Here is a 20056-nt window from a genome sequence, read left to right on the forward strand (position 1 = left end):
AACTTTTTTTTTTTTATTTTTCATTTTTGGGACAGAGAGAGACAGAGCATGAACGGGGGAGGGGCAGAGAGAGAGGGAGACACAGAATCAGAAACAGGCTCCAGGCTCTGAGCCATCAGCCCAGAGCCTGACGCGGGGCTCGAACTCACGGACAGCGAGATCGTGACCTGGCTGAAGTCGGACGCTTAACCGACTGTGCCACCCAGGCGCCCCTTAAATCATATTTTAAAACATTCATATTTATATCACATTTGTTTTTATGCAGTTTTGTAACATAATGGTTAGAAATACATGTTAACATTATTTTGCCATCTTATTCAGATATTCTTCCCAGAGGTCTACCACACAACTTTCTACAGTATCTTACCTAACTGGTTCTTCTAATACCCTCTATTTTCTATTACCTATTAGAAAATATGGTGGCCTTTAAATAGTCTTTAAGTAGTTGTTTGAGAAGTATAAACGGAATGAAGAGTTCAGCCATGGTCAAGGATTTCAATATAGGAGGTATCTGCTATTTAGTGCAATTAATCACTATTCCCCATCTCACTCATAAAAGAGGTCTATTTTGAGTATTCACATCTACATTAGGCCCAGCTCACTTGTGAAATCATCTTATTTTCTCACCATCTCCTCTATGACAATCTGTAATTTATATTGGCATGTTATTCCTACTTCAAGTTTCCGTCTCTTTATAACGTGCAGATAAATTATTAGTATGTAGAATCCAGGCCTTCCTAAAGAAGGAAGAAAGGTCTCAGATACACAACCTAATCTTACATCTTAAAGAGCTGGAAAAAGAACAGCCAATAAAACCCAAAACCAGCAGAAGACGGGAAATAATGAAGATTAGAGCAGAAATCAATGCTATCGAAACCAAAAAACAAACAAACAAACAAAAAAACACATTAGAACAGATCCAATGAAACCAGAAGCTGGTTCTTTGAAAGAATTAATGAAATTGATAAACCCCTAGCCAGTTTGATCACAAAGAAAACGGAAAGGACCCAAATCAAGAATGGAAAGAGAGATCACAACCAACACAGCAGAAATACAAACAATAATAAGAGAATATTATGAGCAATTATACGCCAATAAAATGGACAATCTGGATGAAATGGACAAATTCCTAGAAACATAAAAACTACCAAAACTGAAACGGGAAGAAATAGAAAATTTGAACAGACCCATAACCAGTAAAGAAATCCAATTAGTAATCAAAAAACTCCCCCCAAAACACAAGAGTACAGGGCCAGACGGCTTCCCAGGGGAATTCTACCAAACATTTAAGGAAGAGTTAACACCTACTCTCTTGAAGCTGTTCCAAAAAATAGAAAGGGAAGGAAAACTTCCAAGATCTTTCTATGAAGCCAGCATTACCTTGATTCTAAAACCACACAAAGACCCCACTAAGAAGGAGAAATAAAGACCAATTTCCCTGATGAACATGGATGCAAAAATCCTCAACAAGAAATTGGCCAACTGGATCTAACAGTACATTAAAAAAATTATTCACCACAATCAAGTGGGATTTATACCTGGGATGCAGGGCTGGTTCAATATCCACAAAACAATCAATGTGATTCATCACATCAATAGAAGAAAGAACAAGAACCACATGATCCTCTCAACAGATGGAGAGAAAGCATTTGACAAAATACAACATTCTTTCTTGATAAAAACCCTCAAGAGAGTAGCGATAGAAGGATCCTATCTCAAAACCATAAAAGGCATATATGAAAGACCCAACACTAATATCATCCTCAAGAGGGAAAAACTGAGAGCTTTCCCCCTAAGGTCAAGAACAAGACAGGGATGTCCACTCTCACCACTGTTATTCAGCATAGTATTGGAAGTCTTAGCCTCAGCAATCAGACAACACAAAGAAATAAAAGGCATCCAAATCGGCCAGGAGGAGGTCAAACTTTCACTCTTGACAGATGACATGACACTCTATATGGAAACCTCAAAAGATTCCACCAAAAAAACTGCTAGAACTGATCCATGAATTCAGGAGAGTTGAAGGATGTAAAAATCAATGCACAGAAATCGGTTGCATTCCCACACACCAATAATGAAACACCAGAAAGAGAAATCAAGGAATTAATCCCATTTACAATTCCAACAAAACCCATAAAATACCTAGGAATAAACCGAACCAAAGAGGTGAAAAATCTATATACTGAAAACTATAGAAAGCTTATGAAAGAAATTGAAGAAGACACAAAAAATTGGAAAAATATTCCATGCTCCTGGGTAGGAAGAACAAATATTGTTAAAATGTCAATACTACCCAAGGCAATCTACATATTCAATGCAAGCCCTATCAAAATAACACCAGCATTCTTCACAGAGGTAGAAAACAATCCTAAAATTTGTATGCAACCAGAAAAGACCCTGAATAGCCAAAGCAATCTTGAAAAAGAAAACCAAAGCAGGAGGCATCACAATCCTGGACTTCAAGCTGTATTACAAAGCTGTTAAAATCATCAAGACAGTACAGTACTGTAACAAAAACAGACACTCCAATCAAAGGACAGAATAGAGAACCCAGAAATGGATCTACAAACGTATGGCCAACTAATCTTTGACAAAGCAGGAAAGAATACCCAATGGAATAAAGACAGTCTCTTCACAAGTGGCACTGGGAAAACTGGACAGCGAAATGCAGAAAAATGAACCTGGACCACTTTCCTACACCACACACAAAAATAAACTGAAAATGGATGAAAGACCTAAATGTAAGACAGGGAGTCATGAATATCCTCGAGGAGAAAGCAGGCAAAAACCTTTGACCTTGGCCGCAGCAACTTCTTACTCAACACGTCTCCAGAGGCAAGGGAAACAAAAGTAAAAATGAACTACTGGAACCTCATCAAAATAAGAAGCTCTGCACAGCAAAGGAAACAATCAGCAAAACTAAAAGGCAACCAATGGAATAGGGAAAAGATATCTGCAAACGACATACAAGATAAAGGGTTGGTATCCAAAATCTATATAAAGAACTTATCAAACTCAACACCCAAAAAACAAATAATCCAGTGACGAAATGGGCAAAAGACATGAACAGACACTTCTTCAAAGAAAACATCCAGATGGCCAAACGACACATGAAAAAATGCTCCACATCACTCATCAGGGAAATACAAATCAAAACCACAATGAGATATCATCTCACACCTGTCAGAATGGCTAACATTAACAACTCAGGCAACAATAGATGCTGGCGAGGATGCGGAGAGAGAGAGGATCTCTTTTGCACTGCTGGCGGGAATGTAAACTGGTGCAGCCACTCTGGACAACAATATGGAGGTTCCTCAAAAAATTAAAAATAGAACTACCATGACCCACCAATTGCACTACTAGGTATTTATCCAAAGGATACAGGTATGCTGTTTTGAAGAGGCACATGCACCCCAATGTTTATAGCAGCACTATCAACAACAGCCCAAGTAGGGCAAGAGCCCAAATGTCCAATGATGGATGAATGGATAAAGAAGATGTGGTATATATACACAATGGAGTGTTACTCGGCAATCAAAAAGAATGAAATCTTGCCATTTGTAACTACATGGATGGAACCAGAGGGTATTATGCTAAGCAATTAGTCAAAGACAAATATATGACTTCATCTGAGGACTTTAAGAAACAAAACAGATGAACATAAGGGAAGGGAAGCAAAAATATATAACAATAGGGAGGGGTACAAAACATAAGAGACTTTTTTTTTTTTTTTTTTTTAATTTTTTTTTTTCAACGTTTTTATTTTATTTTTGGGACAGAGAGAGACAGAGCATGAATGGGGGAGGGGCAGAGAGAGAGGAAGACACAGAATCGGAAACAGGCTCCAGGCTCTGAGCCATCAGCCCAGAGCCCGACGCGGGGCTCGAACTCACGGACCGCGAGATCGTGACCTGGCTGAAGTCGGACGCTTAACCGACTGCGCCACCCAGGCGCCCCATAAGAGACTCTTAAATACAGAGAACAAACAGAGGGTTACTGCAGGGGTGTGTGGGGGGGTAGGCTAAAAGGGTAACGGGTAGTAAGGAATCTGCTCCTGAAATCATTGTTGCACTATAAGCTAACTAACTTGGATGTAAATTTTAAAAATAAATTAAATAAATAAAAAATAAATTAATAAAAGTGTAAAAAAATATATAGATATATATATTTAAAAAGAACTCTTTTTTTTTTAAACCTAAATTGGTGTTAGGGCATTAAAATCACCTTCCAAATTAATGTATCCAATTCAAGGAAGAGGGGCTGCTAAAAAGAGTTGTTGTGAAGAGGGGTCACTGGGTCCGATGATGTTAAGAACTACTACTCTAAATACAAGATTTCACTTAAGGGTGCACAACATTGTTCCAGAGTATTAAAACATTACAGAAAGAAGTGTACTATATTCCCAATGAAATAGTTTTATGAGAATTATTTGGGTAAAATGCTTTTTTAGTTTAAAATGATGGATACATTTTTAAATAGAAAATATGAAATTTTTAAAGGGTAATATAACTGTGTGAAGTCCTTCTGTGCTACTCGTTCATATCTTCTGCATTAAAGAAGTTTGAGAAGCACTGCCCTAGATGGTGGTAAATCAATTAAAATACAACAAACACATCAGAATGATGACAGAAGGTTTTTCTCTAAGCCTATTACTGAGAGCAATACAAAAACTACAAATTTAGAATGGCTTGTTTGCATAAAGAATTTTATAGGCAAATGGATAAAATATAGGCTAACAAAAAGGTAGTAATATACTAAGCAAAATCTCTTTCAATAGTTAAAATTAAGTAAATACACTTTAAGGTTTATGGATGGAATGAAAAACACTGTACTCTACAGTTGTAAACACTCTGACTAAAAGAGAGGGCATGATCCTATTTTGGCATAGTTACCTCAATTCTGTCAAACCTTACAGGTGATTTTGGTAAATCTGAGTTCCTTAGTATTTTACGTGTTAAAGAGCAACATGACTGTGTTCCAATGAGGTTTCCAGGAGAATAAACCAAAATCACTTCCAAACACTAATCATTAAAAAAGATTCTAAAAGCAAAATAAACAAAATAAAAAATACCTGTTTCTTCTGCCCAATTCGATGAGCTCTGGCCTGTGCCTGAAGATCATTTTGTGGATTCCAATCAGAATCAAATATAACAACAGTATCAGCAGAGGCTAAATTAATTCCTAGACCTCCAGCTCTTGTGGAAAGCAAAAAGCAGAAATCCTGTAAGAAATTATAAATAGGCTCAACTTTAAATTCTTCTGAACCGTGAATATGAATAATCAGCAAGAGAATTTTACAACTGGTTTTTTGAATTTAAAAGTATTTTACCAATAAAACTGAAAGATAGTTTTAAAAATACTAATAAAATACAAAAACCTCTAGCAAAATCAATCAACAGGATTCCAAAATACAAATATACATGGAAATAATGAACACCAAATCTACAATGAATTTTAAATGAAAATGGGATAATTCGGGGCGCCTGGGTGGCGCAGTCGGTTAAGCGTCCGACTTCAGCCAGGTCACGATCTCGCGGTCCGTGAGTTCGAGCCCCGCATCAGGCTCTGGGCTGATGGCTCAGAGCCTGGAGCCTGTTTCTGATTCTGTGTTTCCCTCTCTCTGCCCCACCCCCGTTCATGCTCTGTCTCTCTCTGTCCCAAAAATAAATAAACGTTGAAAAAAAAAAAAAAAAAAAAAAAAGAAAATGGGATAATTTATTTAGAAGCAAATTAACTGTTCTATGCTGAAACAGTATTGATAAGGGCAAAATTCTTCAGATTAACATAAAATACTGATTTTAAAACCTCATTTAGAAAGTAAAACTAGCTAATAAGACTTTTTTTAAAAAAAACAATAATGACAAAAATAATTTACTAAAATTATGACTAAAATTATTTAGTTTTAAAAGCATTCATACCTCTGATCCTTCAGCATTAAAATGATCTAGTGCTTGTTTTCTCAGCTCCCCTTTTATTGATCCATCTAATCTCTAAAATAAAACACATTAAAATACTTCACATAACAGAATCAAATATTTAAAAAGGTATTAAAATCAATTATGAAGTATGAAAATGCAGCATTACTTTCATTAAGACTATAAGAGTAGGGGCGCCTGGGTGGCGCAGTCGGTTAAGCGTCCGACTTCAGCCAGGTCACGATCTCGCGGTCCGTGAGTTCGAGCCCCGTGTCAGGCTCTGGGCTGATGGCTCAGAGCCTGGAGCCTGTTTCCGATTCTGTGTCTCCCTCTCTCTCTGACCCTCCCCCGTTCATGTTCTGTCTCTCTCTGTCCCAAAAATAAATAAACGTTGAAAAAAAAAAAATTAAAAAAAAAAATAAAGACTTAGGTACTTATTAGTCAAGAAAACAATGCCCAAGCATTCTGTCTATAGAGTCTGTGCTCTTAACCGTTAGGACTATTTTCCCAGATAATAATAGTAAATAGCATTGGCTATCATTGTGTCTGAGTCTCACTGTAAGAAATATATTTTACATGTGAATGAGTACACAACTGTATATCCAAAGCAAATTACATGACACATGTATCATGATATGGCCTCATATATTAAAATCTATTTCATTTTTTCAAAATGTTGGTACAACCCATTAAATTGATTCCCAGATCCATTAACAGGTTACAGTCCACAGTTTTAAAAACAGTGGTGAAGTCCAGGGTGGTTAGTGGACCAACAACATCGTTGTCACCTGAGAACTCAGAAATGCAAATTTTTGAGCCCCATCCCAGATCTACTGAATACTGAAATCAGAAACTCTGAGAAAAGAGGTACAGCAAAGCCCCTGATTAAAGTTTCAAAGTCACTGATTTGAGTCAAAAAGCCCACATCTGAGTATCTTCAATATCCATGGGTGCCTTGGGCAAGCGATCTGACTTTTCATCTTGTCAGTTTCTTTCTTAGGTAATGAACATAATAGTACTTTCTTCATAAAATTCAAAGGATTCAGTGAGAGAACAAAGTAAAACACTTACCACAGTGTCTGGCATATATATTGAGTGCTTACTAAACATTAGCTGATGTCCAAAATTAAAAAAAAAAATTTTAGGGTGCCTGGGGGCTCAGTTGGGCTCAGGTAGTAATCCTGCAGTTCTGAGATCCAGCCGCCCCTATCCCCTGAATGGGCTCCACGTAGAGTGGAGTCTGCTTAGGATTCTCTCTCCTTCTCTTTGTCCCTCCCCAGTTCTCACTCTCTCTCTCTCAAAATAAATTAATAAACATTTTTTAAAAATTTAAATGTGCTACTGGTTTCATTTTCACTAAAAATTACTATTAGTAAAAACTTCTTAACAACAGTGGCATATCAGGGCACCAGGGAGGGTGGCTCGGTCGGTTAAGCATCCGACCCTTCATTTAGGCTCAAGTCATGATCTCATGATTAATGACTTTGAGTCCCACATCAGGCTCTGTGCTGACAGCACGGAGCCTGCCTAGGGTTCTCTCCCTCTCTCTGCCCCTCTGCTGCTCTCTCTCTCTCTTTCAAAATAAACAAATTAAAAAAAACAAAACAGAACAAAAAAAGAAAACCCAGTGTATATCATTTATTAAGGCATGATCTAAACTAAAAGAATGTTAAAAATAATTTTCTCTGGGAAATAATACTGGAATGAGAAGGGAGTAGGGGCAGAGAACTAATTACCAGCACTTGTTTACTATTTGTTTTGTTTGACCATGTAGACACAATAATTTGTCTAAAAACAAACCAACACAGGACTGGGGTAAGGATAGAGGGGTGGAATGGAAACAGGGTGATAGTTATAGGGTACTGTTTCTTTTTGAGGCCATAAAAACATTCTAAAATTTATTGTGTTGATGGCTGCCCAACTCTGTGAATATATTAAAAATCACTGAATTGTACACTTTAAATGGATGAATTAATTGCATGGAATGGAAATCACATCTCAATAAAGATGTTAAGAAAATCAAACAATAGTACTTTTTCTATATTTTTCCCTAGCCTAAATGACCATATATTTCTCAATCACGTTCATATCACCAAAGACCCGTCCCTCAAATGATGTCTGTTGAGATTCATCATTATAATTCTACTTCTATTTTATTGCCTGCACTAACATTCATCATTTACTAGCTATGTGAATGTTCGCTATGTTCTAGGCACTGTTCAAGAAAGGATTAAATAAGGATTAAATAAATTATTAGAAAAGTACTGAAACTAGCACCTGACTCTAACATTAAACACTCATTCATACTAGCTTTAATTACACTGAATAGATTTCAACATAAACACTGAATAGATGGAATATAAGCTCATTTTGGTCTTCAATACCTTCCCTAAAGTCATCTACAAGTTTTATTCAGTAAACTATACATTAGAATAATTATAGAACATTATTCTTCAGAATCCGTAACAGTCCTGATATTGGCTGACACATAGCAGGCACTGAATAAAAAGTCGTTAAGGGAACAGCAGAGTTTTTTGCGTCTCGCATCCATGAAATACACCCAGATCAACACTAAACCATCCTGCACACCTAGAAAACTGATTTAAGGATTAACACAACAATCTACACAACCTGAACTACAGAACTCAGCAGGTACACGACACGGAGAGGTGAACTGGGGGGGAGAGAAGCTGCGGAGGGCAGGGAGCTGTTTTTGCTTGCAGAGAAAGGAGGGAGATGGGGGTCGGGGGGTGAGCACAGGAAAAGCACACCCTCCCCTTCACCGCAAAAGAATCTGCAGCAGTCCTGGTAACATTCACAAAGGCTGCTCTCTCTCCCTTCCTCAAAATAAAGCCTAACTCATAAGGCTGCCCATTTACATATGAGCATAGAAGAGAAATACAAAATTAAAATAAAGACTAGAGAATAGAAAAATTACTTTGCTGCTAAAGATAAGGTCAAGGAGAAAAAAGGGAATAATGACAAATAGAAATGTTTAAAACAGATATATTATCTTGAAAATACAGTTTATTAAAAAATCTATACTTCATTTACACAAGAATTTCACAGGTAATTTTGTAAAGATCCGATGAAATTTGTCAACAAAAAGGAAAAAATGAAATGCTTACTTGAAAGGGGAATTGACGGTATTTCAAATATTCTGCAAGTATGTCTAACATCCGCACCATTTGAGAAAAAATAAGAACTCTATTGCCTCGTTCTCTTAGGCGAATTAACAGTTTGTCAAGAAGAATCAATTTTCCGCTACTACGGATTAAGTGCTAGAAAACAATAAATTACAATGGTTAGAGCATGTGAGCATGTGCAAAGAATCAACCAAATGAAACAAATGCCCCACTTAAAACTTTAGCTTCTTTAATTATTGAAAATTGAGATTTTGTATTTTTATAATGTTGAAAAAGTTTATTTCAGTTTCCAAAATTTTCTAGAACCTTTTCTAGAATCATTTTTATCTACGATTTAAGCTAAAATTTTCCTTGCCATTTAGCACCTAGATTTGCATTCTGTTTTGGGGAAAGGGGGGGCGTGTTTCACTATATTTGCTAGTTATTACACTACTTCTCCAAAAATCTCAGCTGAAAAACAATACATCGAAAGCAGCAGCAACTAAGCAGCTAAAGGTTAAAAGAAAACAGATTTTAATTTTATGTATCAGCCAATGAACCTAGCTCTTTTAAAGCACTACTGTGGTTGAATGGCAATTGTGGCCCTCTTCACGCCTCATCTGTCTACCAGAAGCAATAGGAAGTGTAAACTCTAAGCTCAAGATGCCTTTCTTAAGACTATCATTTGGGGTGCCTGGGTGGTTCAACGGGTTAAGCATCCGACTTCAGCTGGGGTCATGATCTTGTGGTCCGTGGGTTCAAGCCCCAGGTCAGGCTCTGTGCCGAGAGCTCAGAGCCTGGAGCCTGCTTGAGATTCTGTGTGTCCCTCTTTCCCTGCCCCTCCCACACTCATGCGGTGTCTTTCTCACTCAAAAATAAAGAAACATTAAAATATATATATATTTATTAAAAAACTATCATTTGCCATATCACAAATTCAGCATCATAATGTGAATTTCTGTCATTTAAGAATATACTAAGGGATTTCTCCTGGATAACTCTTGGTAGTCCATACAAATCCATTTTTAGAAAAATGATCAAAATAATTGTATAAATTATAATTCTGAAGGCTTTTTTAATAAAGACAAAGAAAATAATTAACACCATTATTTAATATACCATAACCAAAGAAAACTTCTAAGCAATATATTAAAGCATCATGCCATTTTCAGTTATAACTGAAATAAACATTTCTAGAATTTTGCTTTACTACAAAGTAAAAATCCTTACTTGTAAGGCCTCCTGTTTATTATAGAATTCATTATTATCTGGTGGTTTAATGAGGTAGCAATGGTTACAACATTTCTTTAGCTCCATCATAATGTTCAAAAAGCCTGAGGTACTGCCCTTGGAACCTTTGCTGAGGGCTTTGTAATTCCTAGTTAATATCCATCTGTTTAAAGAAAATGATGGTTAGCAGAACAATTACCAGGATGAATTCTAAAACCATAAAAAAAAAAAAATCAAGCACCAAAGCAAAACTGTACCATTATGAAGTTCACAACTGGATATACTATGGTCCAAACATCGTTCAGAAGACTCGTGAACTTTGTTCATAAGACTGAGAATCCGATCAATATACAGTAAAGGCTTAATGTAACATAGTGAGTATAGTGTATTAATCCTTTTCCCCCCAAAGTTACTTCAAAATGGTTAACTATCGGGGCACCTGGGTGGCTCAGTGAAGCGTCTGACTTCAGCTCAGGTCATGACCTCATGGTTTGTGAGTTCAAGCCCCGCATCGGGCTCTGTACTGACAGCTCAGAGCCTGGAGCCTGTTTGACACTGTCTCCTTCTCTCTTTGCCCTTCCCCACTCACGCTCTGTCCCCCTCTCTCTCTCTCAAAAATAAACATTAAAGAAAAATTTATTTATTTATTTATTTATTTTTTTCAACGTTTATTTTATTTTTGGGACAGAGAGAGACAGAGCATGAACGGGGGAGGGGCAGAGAGAGAGGAAGACACAGAATCGGAAACAGGCTCCAGGCTCCGAGCCATCAGCCCAGAGCCTGACGCGGGGCTCGAACTCACGGACCGCGAGATCGTGACCTGGCTGAAGTCGGAGGCTTAACCGACTGCGCCACCCAGGCGCCCAAGAAAAATTTTTTTAATGGTTAACTATTATCTATATTAACCTTCCAACAAATCTTAGTATATTAGGCAACCAATACGTAGACTTATAAAAAAACCTCATGAGCATACCTGGTTTAACCACAATGCCTTCTCTAAATTACAGTTAACACAATACAATTACAACTTGTAGAAAAATTATAGGTAGATTTTATTACTCCAAACTATTTATATAACTATGTAACATTTCCTCTCATTATGATGTACTTTGTCTTCTACCACCTTTTATTTTCATTTTTATAAGGTTAGTCTTTGAAGGAACTTGGAATAATTTATCTCTGATTCGCCTCAAAATGATAGGAAATGGGAATGTCTAGAGATAAAATAAGACTGGCTATCTGAATTGAAAACAAAGCTGAGTGTTGGGGGTTTATTATGTCATCCTCTTTTTGTATATGCTTGAGATTTTCCATAATACAAACCTAAAATTCATGCAATGAATTATTTAATGTATGGCACTTACAGTTTTACCATAAATTTCTGAAAATCCAAATGCAGGTAGCCATGGATTTTATGCAATTAAATGTTTAAACAGATATTAGGATAGATACTCTCTTTTTGATTCTTTGAAACATTATGTATAGTTCTGACATACATAATTTTTTTTTAATGTTTATTTTTGAGAACGAGAGACAGAGCATGAGCAAGAGGAGGGGCAGAGAATCCGAAGCTGGCTCCAGGCTCCCAACTGTCAGCACAAAGCCTGACGTGGGGCTCAAACTCACAAACTGAGAGTTCATGACCTGAGCCAGAGTCGGATGCTTAACTGAGCCATCCAGGTGCTCCGACAAATATAATTTATCTAAAGTGCAATTAATATTCTTCCACATGGGGGAAAAGAGAGGGTGTGTCCTAAAACTTTCTTTTTCTGGCCTCTACCTCTGTCAATTATGTATCATAATTATATAATAATGCCTTAGTATCACTAACACTTAAGTAGTCAATATTAACTAATATTTAACAGAAACCCTATGTATGTTAAAAGAGCATAAAGTAGACAAATGCAATTAAGGATGATTTAATTAATCTTAGGTTACCCGTTATCTTGGACAAGTTGATCTCTCTTTGCTTCAATATGTCATAATATAAACCTATTTTAATATTCAAGAATTGTTATTGCTCTAAGACCCTACTGGGAGGAGAGACAGCACCTCCATGAGACAAGGATAGGGGGATTATTTAGAATTAAAGGTCCAGAACACGTGCTCTGTTTACAGCTTACTTGTAATACTGTTTCTGTAAAGCACTCATTTCCATTCTTAAAATCTGCTCAACCTTGGCAGGAAGAGATTTTTCCACATCTTTTTTAACTCTGCGTAACAGAAATGGTTCAAGCTCCTTGTGGAGGCTTGCATAACCATATTCTCTGCCTTTTCCATGTTCTTCTTCAAAATCTTCCCAGGAAGAAAACCTTAAAAATTTAAGAAAATGGAAAAAATCACTGAAAAAGTCATACTGCATATGAAAATTTTCAGGGTAGTCACATATAAGCAAAATATAGACTTTCAGGAAAAGACTAGCTAACATTAGTCACTTCTAAGGACTATCGTTCCCAAGAAACCCATCTTGTATCTACATAAAGGTGAAAAATAGGTTATTTTATGAAAATTAGGATTCTCCTGGAGTTAAAGATATTAAATATTTTCAAGTACAGAATTGTCACTAAAATATTTCTCGACGAATATATTAAAGTTCTGAATCTATTGAAAGAGAGCAATTTTGTGATCTTGGACAAGTTATTTATCCTTATCTAGTTTTCCCCATTTAGAAAAAGGGATTACCAGTACCTTATTACTGTTGTTATTGCTAATATTAAGTACTAAGAATGATACTGTTTGTTCTTCAAGCCAAGTATATTTTGAACATGGGCAGAATCAACTGTTGTAATTTATTACACATGACTCAAGCTTATTTATTTACAAATTTGAAAAGTTAAAATATTATTAGAAATGTGAAATGCTGCATCGCCCCCCTTTTTTTCCCTTCTTAAAAACCTGTAATCTAATGTTCAAGGACAATTAATACTTCTTACAGACCTTATTACTACCTACACTAATATTTTCTTGCTAAGCTTAACATTCAAAACTAACATTAAAATTGCATATCCTAACTTATCTTACTTTTCTGGCATAATGAAATGTAGCAAAGACCACAGCTCTTTAAGGGAGTTCTGTAGAGGAGTTCCAGTAATAAGGAGACGGTGATTGGATTTAAAGTCTATTAAAGTTTTATACAGAAGAGAGTCATCATTCTTTAATCGATGTGCTTCATCTACACCTATAAACGCCCAATTCAGACCTCCAAGGAATGCCTTAAAATGAACAGAAGAACACAGTTAATGTTTTAAGAGAAAAGTGAAATTCAAATTATTAAACCGAGGCAAATTAAAATTGAGAACATGCTTTTGTCTTGTTTTCAGATAAAAACTACATATTATTTCAAGATTTATTGGAATCTTCAAATCAAGTAACTCAACATGCAAAATAAAGTTCCCTCCATGACTAATTCACCCACTGGAAAACACCCACTGGAAAACAGAGCATAATAGCATACACATTCTAAAAAAAAAAAGAGAGAGAAAAAAAATAAAAAAATTTAAATAACTATCATTTAAAATAGTTATCATTTAAAAATTTTTACAAAAGATTTTTAGCCGAAGGGCAGCAGAAGCTTCTATTAGTGTCAATTTGGAGAAAGTAAGATATAAATTTGGAAGTGTCTTTACTCCAAGTGTAGGAATAATTCACTGTATGACCTTTAAACACTGTGGATCTGTGTATATAAATATGGGTCTCTGACTTAAAACAGAGACAGGCCAGATTCTACTATTTAGTGGTTGTATGATCCAAGAGACAAGCTCAATAACCACTTTGAGACATGATTTTTCTTTCCAATAAAGTAGAGATGACAGCAGGATCTTATATAATAGATTAGAATTACTTGACATATTAACTATAAAGAATTAAATAAGACATCTATCAAGCATTTAATACAATGCTTCATCCATGGGTAGCTTAATCCTTTTAGGTATTCTCCTCCTCTTTCAAAGACCTTACAAATCAAAGCACTATGCCAAACTCGTTGCATGTAAGTCAGCAGTTGGCAAACTTTTCCTGTAAAGACTCACATGAAGTATTTTAGCTTGTGCAGACAAATGTGTGGTGACCTGTGCTGCATATTCTTTGGTTTTTACACCCACTAAAAATGTAAGCAATATTCTTAATTCAAAGGTCATAAAAAATAAACCAGATCTGACTCACAGGATGTAGTCTGCTGACCCTTGATTTAAGTTATCTTCTCATCCTATCCACAACACACGGTAAAGGAAAAATGGATATACACCAAAAAGAAAACCATAGGTAATACATACCTTATCCTTCAATAAAATTTCATAAGTTGTTAAAAGTATATTAAATTTTAACCGTTTGGTCTGGGGATGCATCCATTCATGAGTTCTTATCTATCAAGAAATTTTAAAGACAATTTTAAGATAATCATTATGAAAAATATACTTGTACTTGAATATCTGAAATAAAATCTGCTCAAAATACACAAAAAACAATGTATATGTTTATGTAATAAAATCATTTTAATTATTTTATTTAAATTTTCGTTAAAAATCATTTTATTCTTAACAATGCCTACCAAGCTGCACTAATCTTACTTATAAATAAAATGTAAATGCCACAGCATATCAAAACCTACAAAAAATAGCAGATATATTTTTCTTACACATTTTCCACTAAAGGAAGTTCTCATTTAACAAAACGTAAGTGATTAATTCATTTAATAACATGGCATTTATGGATGAAATGATATTCAGGTTTGCTTCACAATATCTGGGAGGAAACAAAACTGGCAATGCATTAAAACTGTGAAGCTGGAGATGAGTAACATGGAGGTTTATTATACTCTTCTGTCTGCTTTCATGTGTATCTGAAATTTTCCACAACAAATTAGGAGAAAAAATTATTACATAAAATAACACTCAACTGAAAATTGACTTTTAGTATTCAGCCAATTAAACACGTATTGAGCACTTACTTGTGGCAAGTTTTACTCTAAAAATTAAGACTACAAAGACACATACAATACCTATCCTGAAAGACAAGTATATCTAGATTTCTAAATTTGTGGAGAAACAACTTACCATATTTCTGCTGTTAATGTCACCTAAATAGACCACAGCATTCATCTGAGAAGCCCATGTCTGAATTTCCCTTTGCCAGGAAGTAAGAGTGGAGAGTGGTACTACTAACAGAAAAGGTCCATATAATTGATGCTCATGAAACAAATAGTTCAGAAATGAGATCGTCTGTATTGTTTTTCCAAGGCCCATTTCATCAGCAAGTATGCAACTATTTCCTCTACAAAGTAAAAACAAAAATTACGTATGCAATAAAGATTCAAATTTGTAAAGAAACTTTTTTACATAACCTATGTACAAATTTATATGAACAGTTAAAATAAATCTGACAGGTATACAAACAATACACCACTTTTATTACTTATAAATAATAAATGTAAATAAAGGCCTTTGTAATAGTTTAAGTGGACAAAGTTTACCATTTTAGTACAAAAGAAGCTTAAAGATTAACGTATTATTTTTAATCAGTTATGCAGCCAAGAACACAATCTACAAGTGACAGAGTCCAGACATATTAAATAAGTAAAAAAATTAGCAGAAAGAAAATATACAGCAGGATAAACTATAGCTACAGTAAAATTTAAATACAAAAAATCTGCACCCTAGGGTTACCTATATTGCCAAGAATAGAACAAGAAACACAGGGCGGGGCCGGGGTGAGGGTGGGGGGGCAGGGGAAGAGGCCTAAATATTAGAAATAACTGGAAGAGAAAGAGTCCAGGACTGTAGGATAGAAATATATATATGTATGCTGATTTTAAGTTCAATATGGAGTGCTGCAGCAAACAGGTTAAACCTCAAACTCCACTGGATCTTCTTCTTAGTATATAATAAGTATTATTTATATACTAAGGAAATTTGAAAACCTGCATATAAAAACTGTCTTTATCCTTCATGTTGGTGGAAATCTTTTCCAAATCCTCTACTTGTAAAATTCGTATGCTCTCAAATTAAACAGATAATTCAAAATATACTTACTTGCACCAAGAATGAGCAAGCCAATTTAAACCATTCAGTTGATAATCTCTTAATTCTAAACTCTCATGTCCTCCAATGTAGGATGGCTGCTTCTTTAGGGCTACAAATCTTGGCCTTTGTTTTAATACCTTTAGTAGAAATAAATGTTAATAAGAACCATTAAATGTGGGAAATTATTTTAAAACATGAAAATCTCAGCTTTTACCATAAATTTTGACATTTCATGTCAAATCATCAAAATCAGAAATTCCATGACTCAAGATGTATCTCAGGATTCATCGAAAGACTGTTTTCTATTACTATAACAAAGTATAGTGAAATATTTTGCCCTTTTTGGACAAAAAATGATAGAAATAAGTTCTGGCTGAAATACCTGGGGTCTCACATAGTTCACAAACAAAACCTATGTTAAATTCATTCAATTAACTGCTGCTGCAGCCCTGACCCAGAAATAAACCATACAACTGGCTTAAATTTTTGATTTCTTAATTACCATTATCAACTTAATTCAATCTTGTAATAAGAAAACAAGTTTTACTAGCATATAGATCCTCAAAACTATTGCTAATAATCACTTTAAGTATAAACATCCTATATTAAAGCAAGGTAATCTTAGGTACTAACTTTTTTCCTATGGGTACATCCTTCTTTTTCTTTCCTACCTTCAAAGAAAATACTCCCTATCTTTTAAACCAAGCATACATACACACACACACCTATTTTTCAGGAAATTTTCCTATTTGGTCTCCCCAAGCCACTCCTCACAACACTACCACCAATTTATCATCTTACTGACGTAGTTTCACTCACCAGGGCCAAAAGACAGTGCCACATCTTAGATGTATCAATTACAGGAACACCATTTCCTATAAGACCTACCAACCAAGCAGTTCCCTCTCTCTTAGCCTATCTGAAATCAGGCAGGATCCATTCTTTATTTGAGCTTGTAATATTTTTATGATGCATAAATACTATTCTCAACAATTACAAATTTCAAACAATACTCACTTTGCAATCTTTAAAAGGAGTGGTTTTTGATTGATTCCTGCTAAAATACTCATCTATGCATGCTTGAAACTTTTTGGAAATTAGGGCTCCATCCTCCCAGCTGCACTCTGAGTATGGAAGGCCCTGCCATTTGCAATAATAATCGGGATAACCAGCTGCTGACTTCTGATTGGAATGAGCTGTGAGAAAAATCAGGTTATTTATTTATTTTTACAATGAATTTTACCCAAGGACTAATTTTTGGTAAAACAACACCACAAGCAAAAATTAGCCATCTGGTTTATACTACCCTATTACAGTAAGACTAAGCTACTGTATTTGCTGTATAAATAGTAAATTTATTTATTTTTTCTGATTTCAAGCATGGAAAGATAAAAGTTTAATTAGAATCATTTATTACTAACCAATTATTCGTTCCACTATTTGATACTGTTTGTGTAGATCATCTGTAAGTTCTTGCTGGCAATTATAATATTCCACATCTTCTGGAGAAGCATTTTTCAACCTGAAAAATTATTTTAATCCAGAATTAGACTTAAAAATCTCCTCTAAATAACCCATTCCCCCCCACACTCTCTATAGCACAAAATCTCCCATTTTGCCACTCATCTAAATACGACTCAGTTGAATAAGGAAGTAATTGAAATAGAAATAAAGTGAAGCATCATTAATTTTTAATTTTAAAATTGTGTAAGCTATAATTACATTATATATTATATTAAATTTACATTACACGCATATATATTTACATTATATATGACACACATTCTACATGACCGTCACCAAGGAGAAATTTAGATATGGCTATTTCTAAAAAGTTTTACCTTGAGATGCAATACAATAAGTCTATAAATAATTATTTTAGGTTATTACTGGATTCTTGACTATGTATTCCTTATTAACAAAACTTTAGTAATAACCTTTGAACTGCTAAAAAATTAAGTGTAATATAAAACACTTACCATCTTTTTGTCTCCTGATCTTTTTTCTTATAATTATCCAATTTTTTCATTCCTCTAACATTCTGCTGCTTAAGGGTTTCTTCTGTCTCCCAAGTATTGTGGATATGGGACCATCCTTTCCATTTAATTAAATACTGGATCTCTCCTGGTTCCTTGTTTTTTTCAAATCCTGCATTTGGGTCACCATCTGCTTCAACTGCATAGATGGTTGTAGTAGCACCAGTAGCTGAAAAAGAAAGCACAATACATTCCATATAATTCAGTTATAAGCTTATTTCCTTCAACTCAAAAATCCAATATAAATAGAAAAATATATTCTTTTTTTTTAATTTTATTTTGTTAATGTTTTTCTTTTAATGTTTATTAATTTTTGAGAGAGACACAGCACAAGCAAGGGAGGGGCAGAGAGGTGGAGACACAGAATATGAAGCAGGCTCCAGGCTCTGAGCTGTCAGCACAGAGCCCGACGTGGGGCTCAAACCCATGAACCGTGAGATCATGACCTGAGCCAAAGTCGGACACTTAAGTGACTGAGCCACCCACATGCCTCACCATTATCTGGTGCCGAGGTCTGTAGCCCAACCGACTGAACCACCCAGGCACCCCAGTTCTCTTTTAAATAGGCAAAATATCAGGGTACAAGAATTTAAGTAAAATTGCATTACACATACATAAAAGAAACTCTGCATTTTAGAACAGAAATATCTAATTTAATCTCCTCAGTTTTAAAATTAGAAAAAACAAGGTTAAAAGTCAGTGACACACCTAAGATCATACAGCAATTTATAACAACTTATGACTGGAAGCCTGATAACTACAAATAAAATAATGAAAAATCATCTTTAAAAACTGCCATGTCCAAAGTCATTATGTTGGAGATATCTGCAGCCCTCATGTTCAATGCAGTTTTATTTATAATAGCCAAGACATAGAAACAACCTAAGTATTCATCAACAGGCAAAAAGATAAAGAAAATGTGATATACATATATATAGATATAGATATCTATATATATATGATAGATTACTATTCAACTACAAAAAAGAAGGGAATCCTGACATTTGCAACAATGTAGAACACCACTTAGGGCATTACTCCAAGTGAAATGTCAAAAACAAACACTGTATAATCTCACTTATACACGTAATTTAAAGCAAACAAAACCTCATAGAAAAAGAGATCAGAACTGTAGTTAATAGAGGCAGCGAGTGGATGTAGGTTGGGGCAGCAACAGGGGGGTGGGGGGGGGGGAGGATAATGATGTAGATGCATACAAACTTCCAGTTATAAGACAAATAAGTAAGTACTGGGGATATAAAGTACAACATAATGACCATAGTTAACACTGCTGTATGGTATATTTAAAAGCTGCTCAGAGAACAGACTCTAAATTATCATAACAAAATTTTTTTTCTTATTCTACCTATATGAAATGATGGATAAATAGAAACTAAACTTAATGCGGTAATCATTTTGCAATATATGTAAGTCATTATGCTGTTCACCTTAAACTTATACAATGTTCTACGTTATATCTCAATAAAACCGAAAAGAAAAAAAATGCATGTCAAGATAACTAAAAATAACCTACATAAAAACATTTTGAAATAACCAAACCATTTGTAAAGTTGAAAGTACCTAAATAACACCTATTATTTAGGTATAACAGAAAAACTCTGATACACAGGTTAAAATTTTTTCTAATTATCTGCAGTAAATCAAGTAAGGTCAAGTGAGGTTAAATGGATCATTTTGTGGGGAGAAAATACTCAGGCTAAGAAAAGTAT

The 20056-nt window shown here is 35.0% G+C and overlaps 1 protein-coding gene across 5 annotated transcripts in view; it reads right to left on the reverse strand.

The window, feature by feature from the left end:
- The window catches only part of CHD1 (chromodomain helicase DNA binding protein 1), a 78299-nt gene that overhangs the window by 27160 nt on the left and 31083 nt on the right, over window positions 1-20056 (reverse strand). For all 5 annotated transcript variants that reach the window (XM_045499353.1, XM_045499343.1, XM_045499350.1 and 2 more), the window contains exons 8-19: window positions 18270-18495; window positions 17712-17812; window positions 17308-17486; window positions 16300-16427; window positions 15325-15541; window positions 14545-14634; window positions 13295-13485; window positions 12397-12585; window positions 10274-10436; window positions 9047-9199; window positions 5922-5993; window positions 5075-5224 (exon numbers count right to left, since the gene is read on the reverse strand). In XM_045499353.1, coding sequence (XP_045355309.1) covers window positions 5075-5224; window positions 5922-5993; window positions 9047-9199; window positions 10274-10436; window positions 12397-12585; window positions 13295-13485; window positions 14545-14634; window positions 15325-15541; window positions 16300-16427; window positions 17308-17486; window positions 17712-17812; window positions 18270-18495 — 1859 coding nt within the window. The remainder of the gene's footprint in view (window positions 1-5074; window positions 5225-5921; window positions 5994-9046; window positions 9200-10273; window positions 10437-12396; window positions 12586-13294; window positions 13486-14544; window positions 14635-15324; window positions 15542-16299; window positions 16428-17307; window positions 17487-17711; window positions 17813-18269; window positions 18496-20056) is intronic.

Source organism: Leopardus geoffroyi, chromosome A1, assembly GCF_018350155.1.
Source record: "Leopardus geoffroyi isolate Oge1 chromosome A1, O.geoffroyi_Oge1_pat1.0, whole genome shotgun sequence".
Classification (NCBI taxonomy): domain Eukaryota; kingdom Metazoa; phylum Chordata; class Mammalia; order Carnivora; family Felidae; genus Leopardus; species Leopardus geoffroyi.